Consider the following 17,283-nt stretch of genomic DNA (forward strand, 5'->3'; position numbering starts at 1 on the left):
CATCTAATCATAAACAAAAATGCATGCATGTGGTTTCTAGAGAGAGTAATAGTGGACAATAAGCAGACTTCAGGGTTTCCCATAGAAAATTTGTTAGTTAAGGTGGTAGGGTTGGGCGGGGCCGTGGCAATCAAAGGGGTACGAAGGGGTATGCATCATGATGAAAATATTTTGATTAAAAACACCCGTAACTATGACAGAAAATGAACATGTGAAACTAAAGGGTTAATAAACACAAACTGAAGCAGATGTTGTAGAATGTCTGGCGAACGATGATAGATAGCGCGAAGATTGTAAAAACTGATTATTTCCCACTATTAATTGCATCATCTTAAAGGAGTGTGACTACTGTAGCATGTAATTAATGCACATAAATAACGTGAGCAAGAGTGCTCAATTATATCGAATCAACAGGTACGTGCAACCTAGTTAGCAGGTTGCTCAAACAACAAAATCACCAGCTAACTTTCTTTAAATTTGCAAGAACAGGCTTAAATAAACCCAAAACATAAGTCCACTTACAGTTCTCACAGACACGCATTTTATCAACTGGCTAGTTATCCTCCAGACAGTGACGGACCACGTCTTTCTCTCATTTCAGCCGTGCAGCGCGTGCCCGCTCGCGGATATGCACTTGATGGCCTTTTGTGCAGCTTAATTTATTTTTTATTTTTTTGGACAACAGTTAAGGCCGCCCGAACTGCAAGGTGTTGTGGAAACCCTGAACTTAAGACGTCACATGTCTTGCGTGTGCACACACATTCCGGAAAATTATTGGTAGTGTGAATTAACCAAAACCAAACGTTCCCCGGACATATTTCCTATAATCCCCAATAGAGGCACTTGTGCTTTCTCTGTTCATTAGGTCTCATTCATGAAACACGAGTAGAACGAGTTTTTGTGTAAATCATTGTTAAGTCATTCTGCCGTAAATTTTCGGATTCATGTTAGTTGGTATGAAAGAAATGTATACCTGCTCCCCACCACGTGTAAATGGTGCCGAAAAAATTAAAACGTTCTGTAGTCTTTTAAACAAACTAATTACACATTTTGATGAACTATGTATCATAATGACAGATTATTTTGTGCTGCTTGTCTTTATACATTTTTTACTCTTTAAAGGCGCTATAAGCGAATCTGTGTGACGTTACTTTTTGTTGATGTTTGAACTGTTTTCAAACAAACGGAGCGTAGCTAACTCCTCCCCCTCCCTTCCGTGCTTTCATGAACACGCCCCACCCCCAAATCCTTCTTGTCGTTTATTGGCTGGAACACTTTGTTATCGTTTCTGGTGGTAGGTTTGGCCACTTTGTTTTTATTGCTGTTTGTGGAGCCTAGGCTGTCTACAGAGATCACGTTTTTTTACAGTTTAATCAGCGGACAGGCAGCAAGCACATGGTGAGGAGATGTTTGCTGTATGTAACAAAAAATGTTTTATGCTCTAAAAGAGAGCACCTTTAACTTTGAAAAAATTTTGAGCTCGTCACTGTCCTTTTATACACAGCCATCCAATCACAGTAGAGGAGGGGTGGGACAAACATTACATTGACCAACCATCATACTTGGAGAATGGAGAAGTTAATATTACTTGGTACTTCATTTTTATATTCAGTAATATTGTTCAAAATAACATGTTGTGGATATTTTCAAATCACAGCAACAAATGCGTCTCCGGAATAACGCGCAATGCTTTCAAAGCGCTCTCAAGCACCACCATGCTGGTCGTTTCCAAAAGAGCACCAGGTATTACTTCAGCTTGCTTAAAACACTTTAATGTAGCCAAACCAGAGAATGGAGTCCAGAGGATTACAGCATTCCTAAATACATAATTTGCGTAACTGTAGTGCATAGACAAGGATTATGCTAATTCTGAATGAGTGTGCAGGGGCGCCCTGTTTATGAATGATTGGATTTTATTAACATACACACATTTTAGTATCAGATCTGATGTTTATGAAATATTTGTGAATCTGAAAGAGTTTTTGAAAAGGACTGTTTACGCGCAAATCCCTGACATATTTACTGGTATATTTACGAATGAGACCCATTGTGCATTTCTGTAAGTTTAATGTGCATTGACTAATTTTATACCACAGGTCTGTTGAATGCTGTATTCTGATTGGTTGAGAAATGTTCCGTGGGTATGCATTATTTTTGGATAACCGCACACCTAACTTGTCAAGTGTCTTAAAAATAGGCACCAGAGCAATAATTTGTGGTAGCTTTGGTATAAGAGGAATAATTGACTCCGGTCCTTTGAATTATTTGAAAATAATGCACACCCACGGTGTAACGGCAGGGTGCGAAATTACCACCTTGGGTGTGTATTATTTTCTTATAATTCAATGGCCAATCGTCAATTAGTCCTTATTTAACATTTGCAACTTTTGTTTTCACAAATGTGTTAGTAAATCCTGAAATTAACATGAACTACGAATAGTAAATAGCAAATTTATCACCACATTCCTTCAAAACCAAATGATCTGAGCTTTTCTTCCTACTTGCTGCTGTCTTAATTGCGTCCGTTTTTGTTTCCTCTTGAGTCTTTAAATAGAGTTGCATGTTGAATTATATAAAAATGCCTATAATTAACCACTCAACTGTAATTTCACATCTTCGGATGTGTATGTATGTGCGAGGGATGCAGACCTTATAGCAGCAGTTTAGCTGTACTGTAACAACGCATTGCAAAAGCTCTCAGCACTTTGTCAGATGGGCTTGAGTTGGAGTTTGTCAAAAGGATGTCAACTGGTTACTTGTGACTAATCCACTGACGTGTTTCTTTGTCCGCAGAATGATTTTATTAAATGCCAAACAGGACATAGCAGATTTGCTTATTGACACCGATCCAAAACGGCATACCCAGTTAGGTGACACCTATAGCGGAATTACTAAACCTACTAACCATGTGAATTTTTGTTCTAACGTTGTGTCCTAAGTGTTGAACATACAAAAAACTTCACACTCTATTTCCTCAGAAAACTTAATATCAGAAAAGTGGCTAAAGTGTGAGTTGAACAAAACATGGAGAATTCACTTTGTCTTTCATAAATTTCTAATCTCTTCATAAATCTCTAAATTCAGATCTTTCGGAAGGGCCTGGAGTTAAAAGCTTTTCAAGGTTTTACACTACAGGGAAAAACTACACAAAAGGGGTAGCACATCTGAGAAAATATCCCGCACAGATAGCATTTAAGATTATCATCAGAGTAATCCTACAAAACAGTATAGCACAAACACATGCAATATGCATGGCGCTCCAGTTTTATGTGCATGTCCAATGCAGATGGAATTGAAAATGTGATAAGATTTTGAAGCAATATGACATAAAGTCACTTTTTTAATGCATCACGCTGGTTTTGATTCAGAAACTCATGGGCGTAAACAGCATCATAATCGGAATCACATACTGGGTTATGAACATTTGAATAGGAGCAATTACGTTGATGCTTTTTGTGTCAATTTGTGTCCGCCACCCTGTGGTGCCCACTTAGAGCATTGGCATGCACAGAGAGTCACCTTATGACCTACTTCACAACAGTTTTTTAAGCATGTTCTCATGGTTGTGCTTTTAAAAGACCTTACTGTAAATATAATAGAGAACTCTTGATAAATAACTTATATAAAGGGTAATAAAAGGGTGATTCTCATGATATCCAGACTTAGGTGTCCAGCATCAGATTTTTTTAAAAGCCCTTGAAGCCAATCTTTTTGCACATATAAGATTAAGGTCTGAACTTACTATAATCATTATTATAAGAGGATTTAAAAAATATTTCCTATAGAATTATTTCCATTTTTTAGATTATCATTATCAAAATGTCTCATTACCGCAACATGACATAACATTAAATATATGCATTTACAAACTCATGTTTCAGTAATGAGAAGTGTTAGCTTTAGCGTAGCGCAAGTTCTACCAGGAAACTCGAATGTTACGTCATTCATTTCACAAGGCGCAATCAATCACCCCTGATACTGAGCGTATATAAGCCTCGTACTCACCTGTCTTTGCGTTCGCAGATACTGATGCCAGGATTTACAACCCACCCTCCCTACCACCATCACCAGGTCGGTTCCGTCCATACTCAAGGGGGATTAGATTCTGGCCTGTCTTCATCTTTAGACAGGAACCGCAAGAATCCGTGACCCCCGGATTTGAACTATGGTCGGGGCCTACCCCAAAGAACTATACTGTGTTACATTCTAAACTTGGTTGCTAACTACTGTTAAATAAACTCATATATCAAGTCTTAACCTATCTTCGAGTCTTTCTGGTAGAACTAAAAAGTTGTCTACTATGACAAACAAAATTTCAACTTTTATCTGCTTACCTGGTAGCCATCTTGAGTGTCACAGTCAATTATGTCCCTTCCAGCTATTTTTTTTTTGAAAATGTTAGTTTATTGAGGGCTTAAACAATGATTGAAAATTGTTGTGAAGGATGAAAAAAATTTTCTTGGACACATTTATATTCCTTATTATTGTCTCTACATTTACCATTGATCACAAAATACCACATGTTTCTTTACTGTAAATGTTTATTTATAGTAAAACATGCACTGAAGCTTTTTTTAATTTTTTTATTATAAATATTTCCATGTCAAAGAACCAAAATCCAGTCATGGGCACTTTGCGGTAATGACATTTTTCCTCTTAAATGTGGAAAAAACAACAAAATTGGTTTGTATGATGTCATTTGAAATCATGTGTAAAATAGTACGTGAAGAGATGTTTGTAACTGTATGCTTCTTATTTTGATACTCTTACTTTGCATTTACTTTTTTTATCAAAATGTTTCATGACACCTCATAAGTTTAATTTCGTGAGAATCACCCAAAATGGTTTTAACTCTTTCCCTGCCATTGACGAGTTCTCTTGTCAATTACCAGATAACATTTGCATAAAAAACGTGTTCCTGATAAGGTTAATTATGTTAATCTGCAATACCCTGATTATCCACTACTTTGCGCACTTACCGAATTTATAAAAAAACTGAAGCAATTTTTTTACTAATTTTAAATTCTGTGTATGTTTTGATAATCGTTCTGAATTTGATCTCTAACAAAATTCCTTCACAAAAATGCAATTATTTCAGCTTTTTGCTAAAAAATATATTTTTAAAGAAAAACACCCATATTTAAGTTTTTTTTCTCGTTTTGTTTGTTTGAAAGCAGAGGGTCTGTTCTTTCATTTGATATATTTGTATGTTTATATATTTTTAGAAGAAAATTTTTCTGGAATATATTTTGTAAAACTTTTGTGAAAACTACAAAAAAGGCTGGCGGGCAACTTTTCAAAAAAAAAAGGCTTGCGTCGAATGAGAAAAAAAACATCTGGGGAAGATAACAGGAACCGAACCAAATACACACAGACACACAAATGTGACAGCACTACTAATCCAAACGTTATTAAAAAAAGCATATACAAGGTTAAGAAAGTTTCACACGTTTAAATCTGTGTCCCTTAATCCTCGGATTTTGAAGAGTGGTGTGGAAACTGCGTTTGATGCAGGTCTTCCACGGTCAGGATGGACGAGCAAATCGTTTTATGTATTTCAACTTGGTGAAATAAAGTTTTATGAATCAGAAAATGAACTAAACTCTTAACAGAAAATGCGAGAGGTGGTTCCCACACAAACACAATGCCAGGGGGAGCGTTTTAATGTGATGCGCTGTGTCTGTCTGCTAGGCGTTTGATAACATCCAGCTACTGTAGTAGGAAGCAAGCACCAAACAGTAAAATACGACATTAAGTGTCTTTAACCCACCTGTAAGGCTATCCGGTCTTGAAAGAACCATCCTTTCAAAGATGTCATAAGCCCGTGACCCAAACGAAGAGTGGGTGCTATCGTATGCACGCGCTTCGTGCTTTCCCAGAGTCCCGTACTGCTGAGGCTGAGCGGTCATGCCAGACCGCAAAAGCGTTGGCGACGACCCGGGCTCTGATCCTACCCCGTTCCCATGCCGCCCCAGGTAGGTGGAGTGAACTGGTTCGGGGGCGTGGCTAGAGGAAGGAGGCAAGGTGGTGCCGGGAAATATGCTAGGTAGGGGGCGTGGTTCTGAGACTATGGGCGATCCGTAGGGGCTTCCCAGAGATGTCCGCAAGGGCTGGCGGGACGTGGGTGGGGAGGGAGTGTAGAGCGGGGAAGGAGCACGTGAAGGAACAGAACTAACACGCCTCATGACACGCCCGCTTCCTCCCACCTAAAAAACAAACAATACAGGCAAAAAAACACAGATAAATACTGTGCAAACAAAACTGATGGAAAGATCATAAGGTGTGTGTGTGTGTGTGTGTGTGTGTGTGTGTTTTTACCTGGGCTGATGCCTGTCCTTCAGCCCTAGAGCTCATGGCAAGGGTGGGGTCTCCACTAGGGGCGGAGCTAGTCGACTGGGACCTCCCTTCAGAGCGCCTGGGCGTCACTGTGTTGCTATAGTAACCACTCACCTCCTGGTATCCACTATCTGAATATGAGTTCATTTGAGTAGAGCTGCGCGAGTTAGCCGCAGATCCTGAGCGAACAGGTGAAGACATACAGATATACTGTGCATTGCTATTTGATGGGTTATAAAAATACTTTATAGAGAAATATTTTTGAGAGAAAATAACATGCATTAATCCTGTCGTAATTGGACTGTACTGTTATTGTTTTGTTTGATATCTTTTACTATCCAATTTTTCTGATTTAATGTATTGTGTTCTGTCAGTGAGTTTTCTATTTAGCCTTCAGCTAAGACTGATAATGATACCGTAAGAAGGACATATATTTTTACTTTCAGCTGAATAAAAGTCCAGCTGAAAGTCAATGTTGTGACAAAAACAGCCAGTGAAAAAGTAGATGTAACTATTTTTAATTCTTTTTGAGGAAACGTAACTACTGTTAGGTTTAAACTTAGCTGTAAACCAGGTCAGCAGTCATACAAACAGACACAGAAAGAAAATTATGTTTGACAGCAATGCTAAAGTGGAGAGGAAGATGCTGTTGCTGATGTTGGCTGAATTCAGACTATATATGCCCCATAATTTGTTTAACCTTAACAAAGATTTATACTTATCCAATACAAATAGGGTTCAAAGGTCACTTTTAAAAAGTTTTTGGACATAAATGTGTATGGGCAGTGTGTGAACACAACAACCCCACAATGAAAAAAATCCACCCTCCCCTTCTTTTATTAGACATGCTGTTTTGATTTTCTTGTTAATCTTGTTAATGTCACACAAACAAAGCCCCGCCCACAGCCACTGACTGACTGGTCAAGCTTTGCTAAGCGTTTGTTTGCATATTGTAGTTCGACTAAAGATACTAGAGGTGGCACGATTCATGAAAAAAATCAGAACTGTTCGGTTCGCTTGTCTCGGTTCGGAGCGCGTGTGCGTCGCACGGTTCAACGGTTCATGGCATGCGCAATGTAGCCTCATGCCCTGTATGTGACCTCAGATAGCGTGTTTCCCTTTGCGCGAAAGAAGAGGTGACTGGTTTGGAGTATAAGTACTGCAGGTTATGTTACGTGTAGAAATGGCAAGTGGGAGAGAAAAGGAAGTCTGCCCGGAGTTGGAGGATGAGCCAGCGTCGTATAAGTTTGGTGTGTGGAAACATTTTTTATTTCATGTTACCTATGATGACAGCGGAAATAAAATAACAGATAGAACTGCAGTCCATGGCTTGAATGTGTTCGAACAGCCACAGGAGACCGTCTTCTCTCCGACCATTTATCTAATCTGAGGTACTGAACACAATGTTTTATGTCTTTTCGTATTCAGCGCTATTTTTAGCCTTTCATTGATAAAACTAAAGCGGCTGATTTCCGCGTAGTTTCATTTTGCAAGTTGTGCGATCTTATTTCTTAAATTGCCCCTCAAAGTAATCAGGACAGAAGTAGTCCAAAGTGGACAAGAGTGACGGATTTAAATATTACAGGTGTAAACGTTATGTTTCCCTCTCGTCTATATATATACTCTCTGCAGTATTAAAGCAGCCCCTCAGTGAGAAATCTTAGAGCTACACTGAAGTTGGCATTTTAATAAATGCAAGTTATCTTTGTGTGCTAAAAATGCACATAAAGTTCATGTAGATGGCAATACACAAATAAATGAAAAGCATGTTGAAATCATCAACGTCTTCCCTCTTGCCGTATCAAAATCTAAGAGATGGTCCCAATAAAGTGCTTAAAGTCAAATTCAGTTTGTGCATGATTACATGATATAACTTTTTTAATACTGTATCCTAAATTATGGATAATTAATACATTAATAAGATAATACATTTCTAGAGTGTTAAAAATTAAAAGAAAACAAAACAAGAATCGTACTTAACCGAGAACCTTGACCATAAAACCGTGATACGAACCGAACCGAGGGTTTTGTGAACTGTGCCACCCCTAAAAGACACCATTGTCTCAGACTTTATTCACAGGAATGAGATCTATTTTTAACCAAAAGGGCTCACTTTTAGGGCTTTGCATTTAAAGGTACACAAATTAAAACAGCGTGCCTTTGCTCCCACCCAAATAGGGGCATTTGGACATGTTATAACAGATGATCTGTGGGGTGTTATGAGCTGAAACTTCACGGACACATTTTAGGCGCACCTGAGACTTATATTACATCTTGTAAAAATTGTCATATGGGCCCTTTAAGTAAAAAAAAAATGTACAGTAAGACATCATCTAAAAGCCTATTAGGACAGGATTAGTTTTTAGGGTATGTTTCTAAAGTAGGCATGCATGATGGCTGCAAACTAAATGGCTGCCTTCTGCGGCAGAAGTTATTTTTCACTTTTTACACCTTTTAATTGCATTTTTAGCGAGAAATTAGTATTGTAGTTTTCAAATATGTGATTATTTATCACGAAGGCGCTCTCGGTTTATATTTTATAACACGCTGCCTTTAAAGTGTGTCCGAAAGCGCTTCTCTTAGCTGCCTTCATGCCTCTGAAGTCATTGCCGCATGAGGCAGCGAGGCAACAAGTCAGCTGCTTTCAGACGCAGACGATATTATCAGCACATTAATATTATTTGCTGATAATGGCTTAAAATTTTTTTATTATCGACATCAGCGAGATATGAAAAATGATTTGCCGATATAAAAACGTGTTGACTAAGCACATCAGCTTGCACGTTTGTAAGAAGTGCTATAGGGATCATGTCACTCAGCTAGGGATCATAATGTAGATTTTGCTGCATCACTACCAGCCCAGTTTAACTCAGCCAAGTTTAATAGCGGTAAAAGATGCTAGAATCGTTACTGGCTTGTAAACATGGTGTCAAAAAAAGGTGTACATCAATTACTGACATGGCCAATTCAGATGAGATTAAAATTATAAAGATGCCCTTGGACGCATTACATTACATTGCCTACCCAAATAAAACTAATCCAATCTAATACGTCTTAGGTGCATGCCTTTCTAACTGCATGTTTGCAAAAAAAAAAAAAAAAAAGAGTCTGATCATTTCTTTTAGTGATAGACAGCAGGTCGCACATCCTGTTGATAAACTGTTCATACAGAGGTAACAGAAAACAATCGGGAGTGTCAATGAACGGACCCTCACTTTCACGCAGGGAGATCTGCTCCAATTCAGGGGAGTAAAGTGACCCCTGACCTCTGATCCCAAATGTAGGCGAGGGGCAACCATCCGACGGCTTCGACACACCTGCGCCTGAGGATTCTGGGGACCAAAGTGATAACAAACTGTAAATAGGAGATTACTGAAGACAATAATAAAATAACAAACCTACAGTACCCATAGGTGGAGTTTGGCGGGGCCAGGGGGGGCACTGCCCCCCAGAGCAAAGCCAATTATGATTTTGTCTGAGCTATTAATGAAATAGAAATAGGACAATTCATATTTTACTTACAGTATCTAAACTTAATATAATATTAATCAGAACACTATGTAACTAAAGGCTAAAATAGTTTTAATTAATTTAAACTATATTTAAAAACTATGAAACTGCTTATTTTAAAGTATTGCAGTACCCTTGTTTGCAAACCCAGTCTCATGGAGATGCGTATAAATAGCACGAAGTGTGAAAACTTTTGCAATACATTCACCAATTTTTTTTCTATTTTTTACCATTGTTGCTTGGGTTTGGGGTTAAAACAACTTTTGTTACATAAAATGACATCCTAACCCAAACCCCAATTCTAACCCCAACTCCAAGCAACCATGGAGAAAAACATGGAGAAACTTATATATTAAATAACATCCTAAATCTACCCCCAAACCCAAGTAAAAATGGTTTAAAAAATAGAAAACAATTGAGAAACCAATACATAAAACGACAAAAAAAGATGCGCCAATTTAAGTGAATGGGAAGGACTGGCGTATCATATGCACGCCAAATTAGAATTTGGCATATGTCTTGCACGAGTTTTTACACTTTGTGCTATTTATACGCATCTACATGAGACTGGGTAGTGTTTGCTGGTAGGTACCCCCCAAGCACAAACACGAAACTCTGCCTATGACAGTAACTACACACCAAAAAGTGTTAAAGACACAATATGTAATTTTCACCGCTAGAGGGCGCAAAACAATAATAAAGGTGTAGCTTCATGACGCTGTGATAGAGACTGAAAGTAGTTATCTTCACCTCCACTGTTGACAGAAATCAATCCGATGGGACTCTAAAATCACATTTATATATGATATAATGAAATTCCATTGTTGAAAACATTCACGATAATGAAAGTACACAAGTAAACAAAATATATTATTCTGTGCTAGTGGTTTATGGATAGTTTAATACAAAAATACATATTATACATATTGTGCCTTTAAATAAAGAATAATGCGCAATGTATGATTTTGAACAATTTCTTTCGGCACAGGGTGATATTAGTCAATTTTCGATTGCCAAGTGTGACATTCTCACTGACGCCCAATCAATTGCCTTTGTGATAAATTTGTATGACAATGTCAAATGTGACCAAAGGTCCCAAGATATTGTTCATTACATCATACTAGGGCTATGCAATTAACTGTTTTTTATTTTTATTTAAAATTTTGATTCAAACAATTACAAAAAAAAGATTATCGAGCTAAAACAATTCAGTGTTTCCCATACATCGATTTATTCGTGGCGCACCGCCATGAAATCAACACTGGCCGCCACGAATAGATTTTTCATGATTCCCATTTTTATTTATATTTTACTGTTTAAAAACATCTTAATTCATAGTTGCAAGTGCCAAGCGCACCCCCTCCCATTCTCTAATGTTGCGCCTGTCTCTCACATAACAGTGAAAAATGTGGCAGTGTCTTCAATGTCCGTTGCTTCGTATACTTTTATTTTCGCGTAAACGTCAACAGTCACAGATTTTACTGAGAGAGAGGACGGCTGATCGAGTTAATCATAACTTGACGAAAGGTTAGCATTAATGTTTCCCACACACACCCCCGTTCTCTCCCTCTCTATGATGCGGTATGCCTGCCACGTGTTTTGTAGTTACTTTGTGTAACAGTTACTGCGCTATACGCGATAATAAAACTCACATTTAAAATAAAAAAGGACTCATAACAAGACATTGATGAGAAGAGCAACAGCAGTAAGGCTTCAATGTAAATGTATGGTGATTTTGTCAGACGATGTCGCGTTTATAAATCAGGATTTTAGCAGCAGTTGAATTAAACACGAGGTGTTACTGGGTCGTGTTTAGCAACTATTTTATAGTCTACTCATTTTATGTCTGACAACAGAACTGATAATATGTAAAAATAGCATTCAGTTGTGTTAAAATGCAATATAATGTGACAGATCAAAGAGTAGAAATGAAACATATTTCAGGTGCCAACACTTGATCAAACGCAAACACGTGATGACGTCACATATATTCTAATTAGCGTATATTACTATTAGTCTCTCAAAATCCTGTGGAAAACACTGCAATAGGCTTTATGCCCAGCTGCACTACTTACTGAACTTCAGCCAGCTCCTTGTTTCCTGTCTGCCATTATTGGACAAACTAATTAATCCAGGTGTGTCTGATTATTGTTGTTGTGACTAATGAGGTCAAGCACACCTGGATTAATCAGTTTGTCCAATAATGGCAGACAGGCAACAAGAAGCTGGCTGAAGTTCAGAAAGTAGTGCAGCTGGGCATAAAGCCTATTACAGTGCGATTGAAATATAAAATGCATGCTGATGGACAGATGTATTTGTAAGGCACCACAGCTTTGACACGAGTAGCCCATTGCACCACTTACTTCAGAAAATTTTTAAATAAATGTGTTTAAGATTTTTACCAAAATAATCGCGATTATGATTTTGCCCATAATCGAGCAGCCCTACATCATACTGTATAAATCATCTCGATTTCTGATCTGTAGCACTGTGCCTTGACTTTTATGTGAGACCTCAGCATGTACACCCAAAGAAAAGACTTCACAAATTCACCAAATTTAGCACAAATGGCAAATAAAAGCTGCAGAGAGCCTTGAACACAAAATACTTTCATCACCCCAGGCCGAACTACGTACTGTGCTCATGTGATCACAGCCCTGTCTGAAGTGCCACACTTCTGCCAACTCTTATTTACAACTGTAGAGGAGAAAATAGCTGCAAAAAATACCTGCCGATCTCCACAGTAGAGACTTCTCAGAAGAGCTGGAGGAAATAAGAAAAATCATGAGAGAGGAGACCACAATGACACACACACACAGGGCACAATGCATCTCATTTTCCAATAAGTCAGAGCAAAAAAGAGCCGCTCCATTTGGCCAGAAATATGGAGCCATTCACGGCGCACATCAATCACGGCATTACAGTCCACCGACTGTCACATGTATCTCTCTGAAAGAAATTTCAGGCCTGTCCGATTAATCACAAAAATTAACTGACTTATGGGCAACTTCGGAAAAAGAGACATGTACGGATGTGGGAATCCGAGCTGAACCACAGAATGTGGATGCCACTGTCTGCTCATGTCTACCACACCGTCACCGTCTGCAATGGAGGGGTCAAAGTTCACCGGTCATAAGGGTACAGTAACAGCTGAGGGGGATGGAGTGGGACAGCAGGAATGCCATGTAAGGAAAGATAAAGATAATGGGCCACAGTGGAGGAGTTTGGTAGCAGAAGCGCACAAATGGGTGCAAGAAAGAAATACTCAACAGAAACGACCATCTGGAAAAACGGTGCAGACTCCGTGACTCACTGTGGTAAAAGCATGCAGTCATTTACAAATGTGTTTCAAAGAATCCCGGGTGAAAACAGTTTAACTAGATAGAGAGTAACTAGTCCGTTATCACTTATTTCTAAGTGATTCTTGTAGCAAGCAAACCCCTCTGGAAAACTGTTTTTGTAACATTTAATAAACTAAACCGTGTCATAATACCCTAAAGCTTGAATGTGTTTACTGTAAAATGATAAATAGTCTTTAATTTCCCGTGAATGTAGTTAGTTAGAGTGGAAAGAGGAACAACTGGGTGTTTATCATACTTATCCTTCACAAACTGATACAGAAAAACAAAGCAGCCATGATTGCCGTGTTGCCAAGTGTGCACAAACCATACGGGTAAATGTGTAAGGGGGTGTAGGAATGATGGGTGGGCGGAGGGGACACATTATAAATCTCATCAGAAATATGACATGGTTTTAAATGCCTGGTTGCCAAGGATACCCTCAGATATGACATACCATTTATGGCTTAAAGGGACAGACTTAAATTCTGTTATTATTTATTCGCCCTTGTATCTTACACAACTACTTGTATTCTTGTATTCCTCTGTGATATCTGTTTTTCATACAATAATAAAGAATCGGATCCAATGTTGCTTTATGCCGACGGCTGTCGGAGTTGGGGAAAGAAGCTCATTTCAGTAAAGCAGTGCAAGAGCCGTCATTCTATGAAATTTAAATAGTGGAATAAATAGATGAAATATATATATATATATATATATATATATATATATATATATATATATATATATATATACACAGTTGTGTTCAAAATTATTCAACCCCAACTGAAATTGATTGTTTTGGCCGGTTTGACATTGATTTTGATCATTCAGTCATCCTGCTTACAATTACATCAAAGAGGCATGTGTAGGTCAGACAAATATAACATAACATTTATAATGAAATAACCACAAATGTCTTTTCTGTGCTCACATCATTTTCAGTTTTATTCAACCCCCAAGTGACATTCAATCTTAGTACTTAGTACAACATCCTTTTACAGTTAAAACAGCTTTTAAACGTGAAGCATAGCTTGACACAAGTGTCTTGCAGCGATCTACGGGTATCTTCGCCCATTCATCATGGGCAAAAGCCTCCAGTTCAGTCACATTCTTAGGCTTGCGCACTGCAACTGCTTTCTTTAAGTCCCACCAGAGGTTCTCAATCGGATTTAAGTCTGGTGACTGCGATGGCCACTTCAAAATGTTCCAGCCTTTTTTCTGCAACCATGCTCTAGTGGATTTGGAGGTATGCTTGGGATCATTGTCCTGTTGAAAGGTCCAACGTCTCCCAAGCCTCAGGTTTGTGACGGACTGCAACACATTGTCATCCAATATCTCCTGGTACTGAAGAGAATTCATGGTACCTTGCACACGCTGAAGTTTCCCTGTACCTGCAGAAGCAAAACAGCCCCAAAGCATGATTGACCCCCCACCATGCTTCACAGTAGGCAAGGTGTTCTTTTCTTCATAGGCCTTGTTTTTCCTCCTCCAAACATAGCGTTGATCCATGGGCCCAAACAGTTCTAATTTTCCACAGAACACTATCCCAAAACTTCTGTGGTTTGTCCACATGACTTTTGGCATACTGCAGTCGACTCTTCTTATTCTTTGGAGACAGCAAGGGGGTGCGCCTGGGAGTTCTGGCATGGAGGCCTTCAGTACGCAGGGTCCGCCGTATTGTCTGAGCAGAAACTTCAGTACCCACATCTGACAAATCTTTTCTCAGTTCCTCAGCAGTCACACGGGGACTTTTTTCCACTCTACGCTTCAGATAGCGCACAGCAGTCGCAGTTAGCATCTTTTTTCTGCCACGACCAGGAAGCGTTTCAACAGTGCCCTTTGCCTTGAATTTGCGAATGATGCTTCCTATGGTGTCTCTTGGTATGTTTAACATCTTTGCAATCTTCTTATAGCCATTGCCCTTCCTGTGAAGATTAATCACCTCTTCTCTTGTCTTCCTGGACCATTCTTTTGACTACACCATGTTTGTAACCATACCAGTAAATGTTTAGAAGGAGTTGAGTATCACAGTCATTTTAAAGCTGCCTAATTGGTGCTTATTAGGCTTTATTGCTGTTCCCTGACATCCATAGGTGTTTTCAATACCTGATTGAAAACACTTCAATGAACCTCTGTTCTTCAGAGTGGTAGTTCTTTAAGGGGTTGAATAATAGTGTCAATGAAGAATTCACAAAAGAAACATTTACTACTATATTACAAAACCAATTGATGTCATTTTAGTTGCATATGGTTCTTTAAGAAGTCATTGTAGGATTTCATTCTGAATACAATTACAAATGTACACTAAATTCCCTAAAACCCTTAACAGCATTGGGGGTTGAATAATTTTGAACACAACTGTATATATATATATATATATATATATATATATATATATATATATATATATATATATATATATATATATATATATATATATATATATATATATATATATATATATATATATATATATATATATATATATATATGAAGAGTTTGGTTCCAAAACGCAATAAATCCATTTTGACAAATTTTGGTAAAAACTTGTTTTCTATACCAAGAAAGTGACAAGATGAAAACAACTATTTTCTGTTACAAACTTTCACATAGCATCTTTAGGTTATAAAAACATAAAAAATTCAAATCCATAAGTTGATTTTCAAAGATTTATTATAAAAACGGATAATTTTTTCCACAAAATGCAATAAATCCATGACAAGTTTTTATTCAAAATGCTATAAATCTATTGAATCAATAGCCTATATAAATGTGCATTCATCTTTGCCATGTTATATTCATTTAGTTGACTAGTTGTACACACTAAAAAAATATAAACATTAATGTCATAAATCAAAACACTTACTTTGTCATATTAAGATCACTGTCATTGCGGTCACTTGACGTCCTCGCTTAACGTCTTTCACAGAGATTAGCTGTAAAATGTTTTTGGTCCTGCTCGATTTTCGTTGAGTTTGAGTAAAATTATGGAAAGTTTTTCATAAGATCCTCTGGGGTCAATGTGTTAGCATGAGAAGCTTGATGCTGTCGGGAGAACAAGCACCCGTCTCCCGAGTGCCTCTCAGGGAAAATATTAGATGCTGATGGCTTACGTTTCTTTCCCATCACAGAAAACCATCACAGGTTTAGCGATGCAATTAAAGTATTATTTTGTTTTGTTTGTTGATCACGAAGTACAAAGTAGATGAGGAAAACTAGGACTCCGTGTACTCAGCGCGTCCGCCATTGTTTGTTTACATTGCGTGACTGGTGGTGGGCTGTAATATCAGAAATGGATTTATTGCGTTCTGTAAAAAAGGAGGAGTGGCGTTTATCGCATTTTGGGAAAAAAAGGGAGAAAAGATGACAGAATAACACGGCGGATATTGGATTTTGCGTAAAATTAAGAATTTACTTTTAACTACTGACCTGATATAATACTGATTTTGGCAGTAACTCATTTTTTTTCAAAAATGGCATTTATCGCGTTTTGGAACCAAACTCTTCATATATATATATATATATATATATATATAAATACACTTCCAGATCACTTCCAGTCAATGGTCACACGTCGTCTAGTCGCTCAAGTTAATTTTTTTTAAATGCATCCAAACCTCGTATCGAATCTACGATTCATATTAATGTCTTCTTCCGATCATAATATATAGCTATTTAAGTAAAATTGGCCACACCCCTTCAAATGTTTGGCATTTGAAAAACTTTTATTCATTTCCAATGGAAATTTTGACTTTTCGTCATTAATATATAGACCCTTTTACTGTTACATTGTGACATTTTTTTTGGGCGGAGTTTAGCTGGAGGCAGAAAGACTGCTGACTGATTCACTAACGCTAGCTAAATATATTTTGTTAGATTGTTTGCTAACACTTTACGATAAGGTTATATTTTATTAACATTAGTAAATGCATTAGCTAACTTATTAGCTATGAACTAACAATAAACGATATATCAAGTTAGTTTTTCATCATTTATTAATCTTTGTTAATGCCAATACAGTTGCCAATCATGTTCATGGTGCATAAACTAATGTTAACAGTTAAAATTTCCATAAATTAGTAAATGCTAAAATTTA

At 37.7% G+C, this 17,283-nt stretch overlaps 1 protein-coding gene across 3 annotated transcripts in view; it reads right to left on the reverse strand.

Moving 5' to 3' along the window:
* The window catches only part of pkp4 (plakophilin 4), a 49,261-nt gene that overhangs the window by 20,058 nt on the left and 11,920 nt on the right, over positions 1-17,283 (reverse strand). For all 3 annotated transcript variants that reach the window (XM_055212844.2, XM_055212843.2, XM_055212841.2), the window contains 4 exons: positions 12,575-12,609; positions 9,546-9,668; positions 6,319-6,515; positions 5,771-6,206 (listed from right to left, as the gene is read on the reverse strand). In XM_055212844.2, the coding sequence (XP_055068819.1) occupies positions 5,771-6,206; positions 6,319-6,515; positions 9,546-9,668; positions 12,575-12,609 (791 nt within the window). The remainder of the gene's footprint in view (positions 1-5,770; positions 6,207-6,318; positions 6,516-9,545; positions 9,669-12,574; positions 12,610-17,283) is intronic.

This window comes from Misgurnus anguillicaudatus, chromosome 8, assembly GCF_027580225.2.
Source record: "Misgurnus anguillicaudatus chromosome 8, ASM2758022v2, whole genome shotgun sequence".
Taxonomy (NCBI): Eukaryota; Metazoa; Chordata; class Actinopteri; order Cypriniformes; family Cobitidae; genus Misgurnus; species Misgurnus anguillicaudatus.